Source organism: Pelodiscus sinensis, chromosome 8 (genome assembly GCF_052426305.1).
Source record: "Pelodiscus sinensis isolate ZL-2025 chromosome 8, ASM5242630v1, whole genome shotgun sequence".
NCBI lineage: Eukaryota > Metazoa > Chordata > Testudines > Trionychidae > Pelodiscus > Pelodiscus sinensis.
In genome coordinates this window covers 60,404,304-60,417,960 of record NC_143059.1, presented here as the reverse complement: position 1 = coordinate 60,417,960, position 13,657 = coordinate 60,404,304, and the positions used below count along the sequence as shown (strand labels likewise).

General features: G+C 43.6%; 1 protein-coding gene across 4 annotated transcripts in view; it reads right to left on the bottom strand.

Annotated features, from left to right (window-relative positions):
- HSPA12A (heat shock protein family A (Hsp70) member 12A) overlaps window positions 1–13,657 on the bottom strand; it is a 220,886-nt gene that overhangs the window by 168,064 nt on the left and 39,165 nt on the right. For all 4 annotated transcript variants that reach the window (XM_075935390.2, XM_075935391.2, XM_075935386.2 and 1 more), the window contains exon 2: window positions 11,075–11,305. Coding sequence is in view for 2 of the 4 variants with exons in the window: in XM_075935386.2 (XP_075791501.1) it covers window positions 11,075–11,141 (67 nt within the window). In the remaining 2 variants the exon portion in view is untranslated. The remainder of the gene's footprint in view (window positions 1–11,074; window positions 11,306–13,657) is intronic.

Here is a 13,657-nt window from a genome sequence, read left to right as displayed (position 1 = left end):
AATTAAGTTCGAATTAAGTGGCTACACAGCCCTTAATTCGAACTACTTAATTCAAACTAGGCGTTAGTCCTCGTAGAATGACGTTTACCTAGTTCGAATTAAGCGCTCCGCTAGTTCAAATTAAGTTCGAACTAGCGGTTTGCCTGTGTAGCGCATATGAAAGTTAATTCGAACTAACGGCTTTTAGTTCGAATTAACTTTGTAGTGTAGACATACCCATAGTGACTAAGTTCAGGGAAAAACTAGGATTGAGGAAAAATACATATATATTTGTGTAATGCCTAGCATTCATAGGCCTGAGTAATAGTAATAATCCATATTTCTGTGTTTCACACCTTTATCACAGTTAATTCTTGGGCTTACATATCATCCCCTCTCCCTCACATGCTAGCTATTCTAATCTTTTATTGCTTCCTATGCCTGTGGCGATAATTCAACTTTGATGTCCTAATTATACATTCGAATGGTTTCTAGGTCTTTGGGGGAATAACACAGGACACAGCTGTGATAGAAAATGTTCTCTGTCACGCTTGATAGGTCAGTCGCAGGTCAGCCACACATGAGGAGGTATCTGCTGCTTTTGTCATCCCTCAGGTAACTCCCACTAATGATAGGCAGTGCTTTTCAAAGAGCATTCTGCCCTTCGCTAGGCCAACCTAGAAGAGCCTTAATTCTAATATGTGGCTATGTGCCTGAGCAAACATACATCCCAAGCCCCATCACAGACACTATTATTTCATTGGGGAAGATTTTCAAAGACACTAAGACAATTAGGGCCCTAGCCCAATTAGTGCACAGCTGTGTATTAAAGGATAGCTGTGTGCTGAGGTCCACTAGTTCCTGACTGCCTGGCATGGTGGGGTCCAGGTTGCTGTACTATCCAGCATGGAAGGTTCAGGGTCAGGGCTGCCCTACCACCCATTGCGGCGAGGTTCTGGGCAGCTACACAGTCGTGACTGGAGTAGCCATTCAGCCCATCAAGACACTCAGCCCATCAAGCCACCCGATCACCGTATGGGGTGTAGGTCTGGGGTCCAGAGTTGGGATCCTGGTTGCTGCTGTCCTGCATATACAGTCTACAATGTATAATAAGCTGAGAACCACAGGTCTATAATTATAATTAGGAGACCTGGATCTCAATTAACTTATATTTTTATCTTTTACTCTTCACATTAGTTGGCTTGTATGATCTTTCATTTAAAATGCTTTGATTTTTTCTGCTTCTGAATGCTTTAGAATTTGGCTTTGTTGTTTCTCAGATTAACTATTTCAATGGTCTTTTTGCTGCTCTTTTGGCTTATGATTTATTTATAATCATGCTGCTTATTTAATCTCTTGCTGGGCCTATTGTCTTTTTCATGAACTATTAATTGTTCTACATATAAAGATGACTTTGAAATGGAGAAACAGAACTAAATACTTGATGTTAATCTTTAAAATTGTAACAGACTAATGACAAATAGGAGGGAATACAAGGGAGAGCAACTAAAATGAGTAAGGCGGTGAAGGGACTGATCTACAAGGAACAATTAAACTACAAATAGTTAATTGTTTTTCATTAGTGGTGTCTAAAGAATGTGGGGTTGTGGTGTGAAGATACCATCTACAAATATCTGAGTAATGTGGAGCCAGATTCTTGTAACCGTAAATCAGTATGTTTTCATTAAAGTTACATAACAGGGTACAAACTCACTGTGGGGGCACCTCCTACTAACTGTTATGGGAATTAGCTTTACAGTCCAACAGTGTGCCTTCCTCTAGTGTGGTCTCTCCTGCTATCATTTCTGTCTGCTCCATTGCTGGGACCCGCACTGCTCCCTGGTTTGTAGTGTCCTCTTCAGGGCACAGTCCTCTGGCCATGCCGTTACTTGGTTCTTTCCCCACTTCTGGGAGACTAGCAGTTCTTAGTTCATCCATTTTCTTGGTGGCAAACTTCAGCTTCCAGCTTAGCCACTCACTTCAGTGGCAAACTGCTATTCAGTTAGGGTGCTTCTACACAGAACCCAAAACTTGAAATAAAATACGCAGTTTGCGCTATGCAAATTGCGTAGCTTATTTCGAGTTTATTTTGAAATAGCTTATTTTGACATTTGGTGCTGTCTACACAGAGCCAAATTTCAAAATACAGCACTATTTCAAGCCATCCTTTCTACTACTTGTACAATAAGGTCTACAGGGATGGCAAAATAGCGGACACATTCAAAGGATGCGGGGGTATACCAACATAACTTTGAGGGGGTATACCGAAATAACCTTACTGGCCATTCTTCTCTGTGGCAAGTGGAGCAAAGAGTGTGGTGCAGAGAGACCCAGGTCCACCTACTACTCCAGGTCCCAAAACAAGGACCCTATATGCAACAGCCACTCACTGCATCTCCTTCAGTCCCCTACTGTTCATTTCCCTGAGCCATTTCCCTGTAGCCCAATCTTCTTCTCTACCATAGTATCAGGCCATCATCTTGGAGTTCTCTCTTGGTCCCCTAACACTACTCTAGGCAGCCAGATCTCCTCTCTTGCCCTCCAGGGACAGACTGTCCTCTCTTCTGCTGAGCAGACCTTTTTTTATGGCCTTCCTTGGCCTTGATTGGCTGCTCCAGCAAGCCTTCTCCTCTACAAGCACTCTTCTCATTGGGTAGGGTCCTGTACAGCCTCTGCAAGGGCTTCTTGAACACTCCCCCACCAATGTGGGGCAGACACCCCATTATAAGTCAACACGGTTTCTCAATTGATATCAATGTGTTTGTTTGGCTCATAAACTCCAAGGAATTATTTCATGCCTTTCAAGGAGGTACAACTATTGAATAATGGGGTGAAATTAAGAACATTTATGGTGGCCAGTGTTCCCTAGAAGCTATGCTCTTCATCGGCCACCCAGCAGAGATTCAAATGCCACCCAGCTGATTAGCAGAACACCCCTAGCCACCAGCATGGGTTTCTACTACTGGTGCACATCCGCACATGCCTCAGTGCACATAAACTTTATTCTGCACATGGACGGAAAAAATTAAAGGAAACACTCATGGACAGCTGGTATCGTAGGCAAGGGTTGCCTTCCCAAAACTGCCTATATGTCCTGGCCACCAGAGAAGACTAGGGTCAGGGCCATGTCAGCCCGGCCACTGGGAAGGCTAGGGCTAGGGCTGTATCAGCCCTGCTTCCTGACAATTAGGGAAGGCTGGGGCCATGGCATAGCAGCCTGACTCCCCCGCAACACCAGCTCTCCAGGTGACTAGAAAGGATTGGTCTGGGGTTGGGCGGGGCTTGGCTCCAGGTCAGGGGGCAGCAGGGAAGGGAGTTTGCTGAAGGGGCAGGGACTTGGGCAGAAGGGGTGGAGTTGGGACTTGCCTTTCTGAGCTGGACCTTCACCCATCACCCATGGGAACACTAATGGTGACTATCAGGATATTTCCAGAAAGTAAGATCCAGGAGATTGTTCAAGGAGAAGATGCTTTTGTACAGTTACAAGTCATCACAACAAACCACTAGAAGATACCTTGTAAGAAACAATCTAACACTGGCAAAGACAGGGTATTAAATAACCTTATTGGTCTCTCTCTTCACTGTTTTGTAAGGCTTTATGGTATTGTTACCCATTTTGGCTTGAGAAATTAGCCCTAAGAACTCTACAGTCTTGTGAGTTCTAGCCATTAGGAGAAGAAAATGATAGTGGATGCAAGTATTTCTTTGATGTGGAAGCAGGGTCTGAACCACTGTTTCCAATGCAGCCAGCTGAAAAGGGAAGGGAGCCCTGGGTGTGGTTATACTCACTCAGTCATTTAGCCCTGCAAGATAATCAACTGTTTATATGTAAATATAGGTCATGCTGCAATGGGAGAGGACTCCGGGGTGTAGTTATGTAAATTCAGTTCAGCTAGTGTTATAGGCCTGATGGATGGTCAATGGTTGGGAGGGCCGGCTTTAGGAAGTGTGGGGCCCAATACGAACAGTTTTGGCAGGGCTCCACCACCCAGGATTTTTTGTTGAGCTAAAAAGAAAAAACAAAAACAAAAAACAAAAAACCAACCCACGCCCCTACAACCACACACAAATATCACATCAGAAGTAGATCTAATCAAAATGTATATCAATATAGTTGAACATTTTCAAAAAAAATGCCATCCTTTATGCAAAATTTTACACAATATTAAATCAGTTGCCTTAAGTGCAGGTCAAATATTTTCAATTGCAAACTATTCAATCTTTTCAATAAAGTTTAGTTTGATTTTTAAAAAGTTAGCAGAGAGTGTTGCAGTTTTTTGTTACATTGATTTATTTTTTAAATAGCAAAAATGGAGTCTTTGTTCAAAAAGTGTCAGTTCTGTGGTCAAATTCCAGTCCTTAGTGATTTCAGCATCAATGATTTCACTAGATAATATGGTACCTCACCACCACTGCCTCCTTTGCACTGCCCTTCAACACACTGCCTGCATGTTGAGTCCAAGGTCAGTCTACACAAGATTTTATCAATGATTTTTGCTTAAGCGATCACTGAGAGAAGACAAGGACTCTCAATTGATTCTAGTCAGCTCTGCCTTTAAACACTGGATGTAAAGTGTCAGATATAATTGAGGACTCCCAAATAGACTCCATACCACCAGAAATAAAACCTGTTTCCATCTTCTGTGACTTTCAGTTAAATGTGACTCACTATCCTCTGCTTAGTGTTCAAGTTATGGTAGACCCTAAGCCAGGTCATATTAAGTTCAAGTCTTTTACCTTTTAATCATACAATATGGATAACAACATTTAATTCTCCCAGCTCCAAGTTTTAAGTGAATTTCAGCCCAAAAAAACAAAATTGATCACCTTGACACACAAGTGTGACTACTGATCTCTGTGGCAAAGTAAGTTGTCTATATAAATAAGGCCTTTTCCTACAGTTGATTAACAGATGCCAGTAGATACCTCATTCAGACCACTGGCTGATAATAGTTAGGCACCCTGACCAGTCATTAACCATAGTCATGTACTTACTCTATTCTCCATTGTCTCTATGATTCTCTGATCACCTGTGACAAAAAAGAAGGGTGGAAACGGAAACGGAAGGGAGATACCTCTCTAAATTTACCAATCAAAGAGCAGTATTGCCAACCCAAAATCACAAGGAACGCCTACACAAAGTTATGAGAATGGTCTACAAATCATAAGATTTTTTTAAAATAAAACATGTTGGATTTTCATTGGCCTTTTGTTTCTTGAGTATTTAGGGTTCATGTTTTAAAACTTTCCTCCTTAGCTATAAGGTCCAGAAGTGTAGAGAACTTTTTCAAAATTAAAGCTGAGATTCTTACATAATCAATTGACTCCAGGCCTTTAGAAAAACACCAAATGTTTTGAGACTCATGGTAAAACAATGGAGGAATTCTTGTGAGCCCATGCTTTGCCCACAGTATATGTTAAAAAAACCAATATCTTCTCCACTAAACATCCTAATGAGATACTGCAAATGGTGAACTGAATTCAACAGCTCCTCATATGAACAGGTATCAACCTAGATTTTCATATTTGAGATGGGTTTCCAGGAATCATACATGAGAATATGAAATCTTTCCACTCTCAAGTCAGCATATTCACAGAGCACCTATAATTTTGATCCATGCCTTTATTGGATGGTGAAAGAGAAAGGAGGAGAATTAGTGTAGATAAATGTTCAAATTAAAAAAAAAACCTGAAGGAATTAGGACTGGGCTCCTACACCTCACATTCAGAACTGACTAGGACACTTATGACCAGATTTTCAAAGGTGTGTAAAGATCAGATAGATATCTTTGAAGATCCGAGTTGGCAACTGTCTCTTTAGGAGCTTAATTACCTTTGAAAATCTGAGCTTAGATTTCCAAGTCCAATTTTCAAAAATGGCTTTAGTCACTCAAGTGCTTTTGAAAATTTTAACTGGGGGCCTAAAGACACAAAAATAGACAAAAGGCAGGAGATATGGTATTCCTTTTAAAAACGTGACATCTATTTTTAGCTAAATTTTATATTATTTTTCTTTCAGGGGCAACTGACCACTCCGGCCCCCTCACTACGCCACAGCCCCCCCTCCTGCAGATCTATCATCTTATGCATGTGCAAGATCTGTGAGAGCCGTCCCATGAATCTGCAGTTAGTGTCTGTGGTGCCAGCTTCTCTGTAGTGTCTCAATGCTGCCACATTCACCTCCAAAGAGGGGGCTTCCCAAAGCAGGCACTTGCTGCTGACCCCCAAAGCATCCACAGATCCAGTCTCTTTTCAATGGGCCCATTTCCCAGGGATCATTGATCTTTGGTCTGGCTTCTATCCCGTCTCTAATCTTTGCAACTGCCCAGAGGTGCTCACCTTCCGCCTTATACATTCCCACCTTATTAACCCCACAGGGACAGTCTCTGCCTCACTTGTCCTATGGACTAGTCTACCAAGACTTAATACAAAGTTTCCATGTAAAAAGACTCAATACAAAGCTAAAAACTTCAATGAGAGAATGTCCACATCTGCTGCAAGGAGATACCTCTGCCTGCGTCCACCCCTCTCCCCCCAGAGTCTACAACCCCACTGCAAAGCGGGGGAGGGAAAGAAAAGAGGCAGAGGCCCATCCAATGGGACTGAAGCAGTCATGAGCAAGCCATGCCCGGGAGCCATTCCCCTGTCTGTTGCTGGTGCTGTGTTACTTCAGGCACGCTGAAATGCAGTCACCTCTAGGGTGGGCTGGACAACTGTTTAACACCTGCACAAGGTTTCAAGCAGGGAGCAGTGCGGGCTGCCTTTCTGCAGAGCCCCCCCATCAGAACTACTATGCCCTCCTGGCTTAGGAAAAGAATAAACAGGAGGATTGGAAATTAACCTGCCCAGTCTCACGTCCCCTAGGCAGGGACTGAGCCATCTACATTAGGCCCCAGCTGGAGTATCATGTTCATTTCTGGGCGCCACATTTCAGGAAACATGGAGAAACTGGAGAAAGTCCAGAGAAGATCAACACAAATGATGAACGTTCTAGAGAAAATGAGATATGAGGCAAGGCTGAAGGAATTGGCCTTGTTTACCTTGGAAAAGAGAAGTCCGAAAAGGGACATGAGAGCAGCTTTCAAGTATCTAAAAGAGTATCATAAGGAGGAGGAAGAAAAATTGTTTTCCTTGGTTAGGATGAGAAGCAATGGACTTAAATTGCAGCAAGGGAGGTTTAGGTTGGACATTAAGAAAAGCTTCCTGCCTGTCAGTGTGGTTAAACGCTGGAATAAATTGCCTAGTGAGATTGCGGAATCTCCATCACCGGAAATATTTAAGACCAGGTTAGACAGACACCTGTCAGGGATGAGCTAGGACAACTCAACTTTGGAAGCCCCAGGGGCCACACTGATACTTACAGAGCATGCTGAGGGCCTCAACTTAAGTGTGGTTGTATATGCAAGCAAATATATACAAATAGCTTCTCTCACACTGACAGGCATGCATACAAAGATTAAGGCAAGACTACACAACACACGGACCTCATTTAAGTCAGCTCTGCTGATATTAATAAAATGCAATATTTACCCGATTTCTACCCATGTGACAGCACTTTTCATGAGCAATGACAGTCCAAGAATGTAACTACTAAAACGCATCTCAACAGAAGATCATTACACTGACTACTTTTTTGTTTTGGCTCCCACTCGCTGGCCACGTGTTGATCCCCACATAAACCCAAACTGCACCATGGGGTGCAAACAAACTGGCCTGGGGCAGCATACCAAGTTATTAATAAATATTTTTAAAACTTTACTTTTTCTCTCTGCTGCCATGTCTCCTCTCCTTGCTCCATCATCTCCCCTGGTGCCTGCTGCCCCCCAACTCCTCACCCTCTTCTACTGTTCTTACTCCTGCCCTTCTGAGTGCCCTCAGCCCTCCTGCGACCTGCTCCCCTCCACCAGCCCTTCACTTCCCCCTGTGCCCACTCCTTCAGTAGCCCCACTCTGATCAAGTGAGTTATGCCTCCTCATCCCCTCTTCCAACACCTCTGTCTACACACCTGCCCTGCTTCTCCCCTCTGGTGATATTCCCTCCCCTGCAGGTGTCTTCCCTTCTGCTTCACCCCAGAATCCCCTGGAACCTGCACTTGCCCTTAGTCCTGCACTCTCCTGGTGCCTCCCCCTTCTCTTACTGCCCCTTCCCCCTCTTTTTCCCTGATGTCCACCCCCTCACCACTCTGCCCCATTCCCCTCCTGCCCCTCTGTGCCCTCACACATGACTTGCTCCATCCCCACATTTCTCATGCCCACCCCTTCTTTCAAGCCTTTTTCCAGCAGCTCCTCCTCCCCTTTAGCCCCCAATGCCCTTCCCCTCTCCTCTCCCAGCATCACCCTATCCCCCCTCCCGCTGACACCTCTCCTCCTACCCTTACCCTCATTTTCTGCACTTGGCCCCCTGCCATTTGTCTCTTGGTGCCTTCCCCTTTTTTCCCCCTTCCCCTCCCCACAAGCCCCTTCTCCTTCCCCTCTCCATCCCCCTTCCCCTCCCCACAAGCCCCTTCTCCTTCCCCTCTCCATCCCCTCCCCCGCTGCACAAGCCCCTTCCCCTCCCCCTCCCTGCTGCACAAGCCCCCCTAAGTCCCTTCCCCAGTCCCTCCCCCACTGCACAAGCCCCTTCCCTTCCTTCTGCCTTCCACGTTGCAGGGCCAGAGTCTGCGCTCAGGCCCTGGAGTCCGAACTCGGAGGCAGCCATGCAACATACCTCCGAGCATGCCCTGCCTATCTGCAACAACACACATGGGTAGCAGCAGCAGGCGGCGAGGGGGGAGCCATGCATGGGACGGTCCGGGACCAGGGGGGACGCTCTGGGGCCGGGGTGGGAGAATGCACAGGGAGGTTGGTGGGGAGGTTTGGGGCCCACTCCAGGCAGAGCCGGGGGAGAGACCCAGGTCCACATATTGGTGGAACAGGGCCCCTGGCTCTGAATTGTAATGCTGGACAGCACTTCCAGGTTCAGGGGCGTGGGGCCCCCTTAGGCTCGGGGCCCGATTCAACCGAATCGGCCTAAGGCTGGCCCTGATGGTTGGAATGGAATTGTGTATTTTAACTAATTTCGCTGTAGTGGGGTCACAAACTATGTTAATCCTAAATGTAGGAATTGTAAACTATGACCACCAGCACTTGCAGGAGAGACACTGTCATTGTAAAGAGTCTCGGATGGAGAAGAAGCCTTCCCCTTACAGATTCAAGTAGACTAAATTGAAGGGAAGGAGCTTGAACCAGCCAGCTACATGCCCTCGAGGCATGAGCTGTAAGACTGGTTCAACCTGTTTCCTTCCCTCCTCTCCCTCCCATTCTAAAGATAGACTTAAATAGACTCCATAAGGAGTCTCTTTATTATTTTGAAATATTATTCCAGTGGAAGCTGGAATCTTTTGGCCAGCCTAGGTGGTTGGCCAAGAGCTGAAATCACAGAGAAACTGACAAAGAGCTGAAATCACTAGGATTGGCCCAGAGCCAGACCCACCATGGAAGCTGCAGCTGGTGGCCAGCAGGGTGGATGGCAGGAGCAAGCAGCCAGTGGGGCAGCTGGCAGGAGCCAACAGCCAGGAGGCAGCTGGCAGGAGTAGCAGCAGGTGGCCAACAAAGCGTCCAGCAGGTGGCTGGTAGGAGCAGCCGGTGAGCATCTGGTAGCAGCAGTGGCGGGTGGCTGGCAGCAGCAGGTGGCCAGTGGGGCGGCTGGCAGGAGCAGGCGGCCGGCAGACGGGAGCAGCAGGCGGGTGGCCAATGGAGTAGTGAGATGCTCTCATCCACACCTCCCCCAAGGGTGGGAAGTGAACTCTGAAAATCACCTCTGAGCTCTGGTCTGCCCTAACCAAGGGCAGCAACTGTGACTGGGGTATGGAGAAAGGCTGGGTATGTGAATGGGACACTTACATTGCTGGACTTGTGAGCCTGAGAGGCAAAGGACATTGCTCAATCCATTTGAGCTGGGACATTTACTCGTGGTTTGGTTATGAACTCTGTTTGTAGTGTTTTCCCAAGCTAATGCCATGTTACTTCTCTTCTTTCATTAAATGTTTCTTTTCTGTGCTCAGACTCAGTGCTTGCGAGTGGGGAAGCATTGCCGCTCGGAGGCACCCAGGCTACTGGGTGGAGGCTTGAGCCAGTTCTGCATGAAATGGATGAAAGGAACTTATTGAATGCGGCCCTGGCTGCTGCTGGTGCTACCTGGCAGAAAGTTTACAGATGCAATCCTATTTATTTACAGAGAATGTACATAAAGTTCTGTTACCCTGAACACAATGGGAATCAAAAATGAGAATTTCTTTGCTCACAATTCAAAACCTCTTTTCAGCACTTTTCTCATTCAGCTCTCTTTCAGCATAATTCTACATATATTTCTGTCTGGTTGTCAGATTTCTTTGCTGCCTTGTCTGGGTGCTTCTGTGGTATTTTTGCTGCTTCTTTGTCTCGCACAGCTGCAATCAAATTAATCCCCTGCCCCTTCATTTATCAGACCTCCAGAAAGCCCCCTAATGACCCAGCCATTGGCTTAGCTTGCATGCAGTCTATTCCTGGGGTGATGGTTTTTAATTGTTTTAGTTATCACTAAACAAAAGGACATTTAATTGTTCCTTAGTGTAGCCTTAATGGAAGTTCAGCTTCTATGTCCAATAGCGTCAATGAAGTGGTGAAATTGACCAATTCTAATATAACAACATTAAGTATCTGAGGGACTTTTCAGATGACTTCTTACACGTTGAAGTCACAAAGAATCCCATTGACTTCACAGAGACTGGGAGGTAAATTAGAGCCCTTTTTCAGATTCATTTAATTTTCATATTTAATATTCTTCCTTAATTAACCTATATCCCTGGCCCCTTCTTGTAGCATTTCCAACTGCAGGTCATTTATTTGCTTTGTTTCCCTGTAATGGGAATCCCTATGGTTTATATTTATGCAGCAGACAATCTAGGTATTTCTAAAACAGCCACAGGATTAATTTTTAAAATTTGTATTTTTTGTTCATCATCATAAAGCATTTAAATCACTTGATGAATGCTAGATAAATTAATAATATAACCACAATGGCACTATGTATTTTGATATGCACATATTAAAAAAAACTAATGAGAATAGTTGCTCACCTTCCAAAATCCACACGGGTAAAATCCAGAAGGAGAGATGCACCCTAATGTCTGATAACTTCATCATCTCTCCAGCAGACTTATTTCGTCACTTTCAACTCAGCTATCCTCACCAAAGATAAATGGCCATATTTTCAGGAGTGTTCCACACCAAACATGCTGAGTTCTTTTGAAAATCTGGTCAACACTTTTAGTGACTAACTGCGAGCTGAGCTTTCTGTCCATTATTCTCTGGAAAAGATAGAAAAAAATTGTTTGAGTCCCATGCATGTAAGGAAAGGGAAATTTTAAACACTGCTTATTAAATAAATGGAGGTTCCACCTTCTCCTTGGAATCAATTTAATTCAGATTAGAAATATAATAAATTGGATGCCAAACTCTGAATGCTCAAAATAAAATTAAAACATTATTTTGGCTGACAGGAACTACCCATTTTAAAAATTTGAGACTGAACAGTAATATTTGGTAACAGTGACTGAAAACTGGGGGTGAGGGGCAAACCCCTCTTGGGTGCTGGAGAGCTGTAGAAGGCCCTGATAACAATGAAACAGTGGGATGCTACTACAAGGGAAGGGCCAGGATGTTGAGAGATAGTACAAAGGGACTGAACACCCCTTTACATATTGTGGAACAGAGTTTCATGGTAACCTCTTCAGTATCTCAAGTAGGAATTTGGGGATGCAGCCAGTGGGTCCTCAAGTATATGGTTTCTTGGCCAAAACCTGCATATAGAGGCTGCACAGTGGGTTACCATAGCAAATTCTATGTAAATTTCCCTTTTATGGTCATAATTAGGGACCAAGATTTCGCCTCATCTCATCTTTAACCAAAAGGGTTATAGTGGAGTAAGAGCCTTGCATTTAGCCTATGAAACTTTTAAACTGGGATTTTTTTCCCCAGTGCCTAAGGGAGTTAAGGTCTAAAATCACATTGGAGTTCAATGGCAATGAAGTGCCCAACTTTCTTTGATAACCTCTGAAAAAATCACAGTCTAAAGTATTTGGAGTTATGATTACCCGAGAGATGACCTCTTTCCCCTTTTAGTATCATAATTATGGAAATCAGTTAAGGTTCTTGCTCTAATAACCTCTGGGTTTAAACAGGAAAGATTTGGAGGCATGGTGTTCTTATTGAAGGATTCCTGGTACTGAAATTTGCTCTATGTACCAGAACCCAAATTTATTGAGATTTTGATTTTATGCAAAGCTCATCTTTTATCCCAGACTTTTTTTCTGGGAATATAGACTGAGTAGATTGAACAGGATGGAAGAAGATTCCTGAAGAATTTGAGGTTAGTAGGATCTCTGATTATAAACCCTTGTCCTGATTTGTTACACTATTTCATTGATATGGACCAATGCGCCAAGCTGGAGCTAGACATGTTTGAAAACAAACTGAAATAAATATATGGAATGCTGCTAATATGCCATATAACTTCTTCCCCTGTTTATATTTGTTTAATTTAGAAGAGGAATAGTGGGAGATGAAGAAGGCATTTCCTGGCAGTTGATGTTCAAGGTAAAGGGTGACCTACTAGACATCAGCTACCAGGAAATGCTCTTCCCAGATGTTATTATTATTTAATCATTGCTAACAGAGATCATATTTCAAGCACTCAGCCAGTCTTTTACCACTATCCCTGTGTCTGGCTGTGATGTAATCAATGCTCCTTCTATTCTTCACCTCAGCAGAACTGCACCTGCCATAGAAGCACCCAGACTTCCCAACAGTTGAAGTAGTATTATATACAGGAACATAGACCCATCCAATGATATTGTAAAGATACAGCATAATTCAGCTCTTTCCTTAGTCTATTCCATCATGGGTCAGCCCAACTCTCAATAAAGATAATTAGAGTTTTGCTGTTGGCTTCACGGGAAGCGGAAACACAAAGCTATATTTGGCAGTCCCAGAAAATCTTCTAGTGGTTATGGTATCAGATATTCTGGAGTTCAAAAGAAGCTGTAGATTAAACCCCTTGACGTTGATCTCATACTCATGGATTTATAGGTTCTTTGTGCATCTATTACACTACATCCTCAATGTGAAAATCCTCATTACACAGTCAGTGGCTGTGAGTTGCAGTTTCTCAGGAATTAATAAAAGCACATTTTGCAAAATCTCAGACTGTGAAGCAGGCTACTAGGCTATATCCTACAATACACTGCCATCATGTGGTGCAATGTATCAATTACAGAATTCTCATAAAATAGCAATTGATCAGCCTTAATATCTTTTCATAGGAATTTCATGTCTTATTTGTATTAATCTTCCCATTCTTCTATTTTAATACTAAACTTTCCCCACTAAAAAGTAGTAGCACAATGTTATCTTCTTGTAAAGATTTTAAAATTGCAAAATTAGTCTATACTTTTAAATTTTGTTTTAAAATTTGACTAACTTCAATTTCTGGGTATAACTAAATTTAAATATCACATACACTTTGCTGAAATTTTAAGCATCGGCATAAGATTTATTCTTCATGAAAACTAAATTAGTGAATTCTGCAATTGTATATAGTAAGAATGTCTGAAAAAAACTAAAATACCCCACTGGATAATCAGAATAAATTAAAAATTACA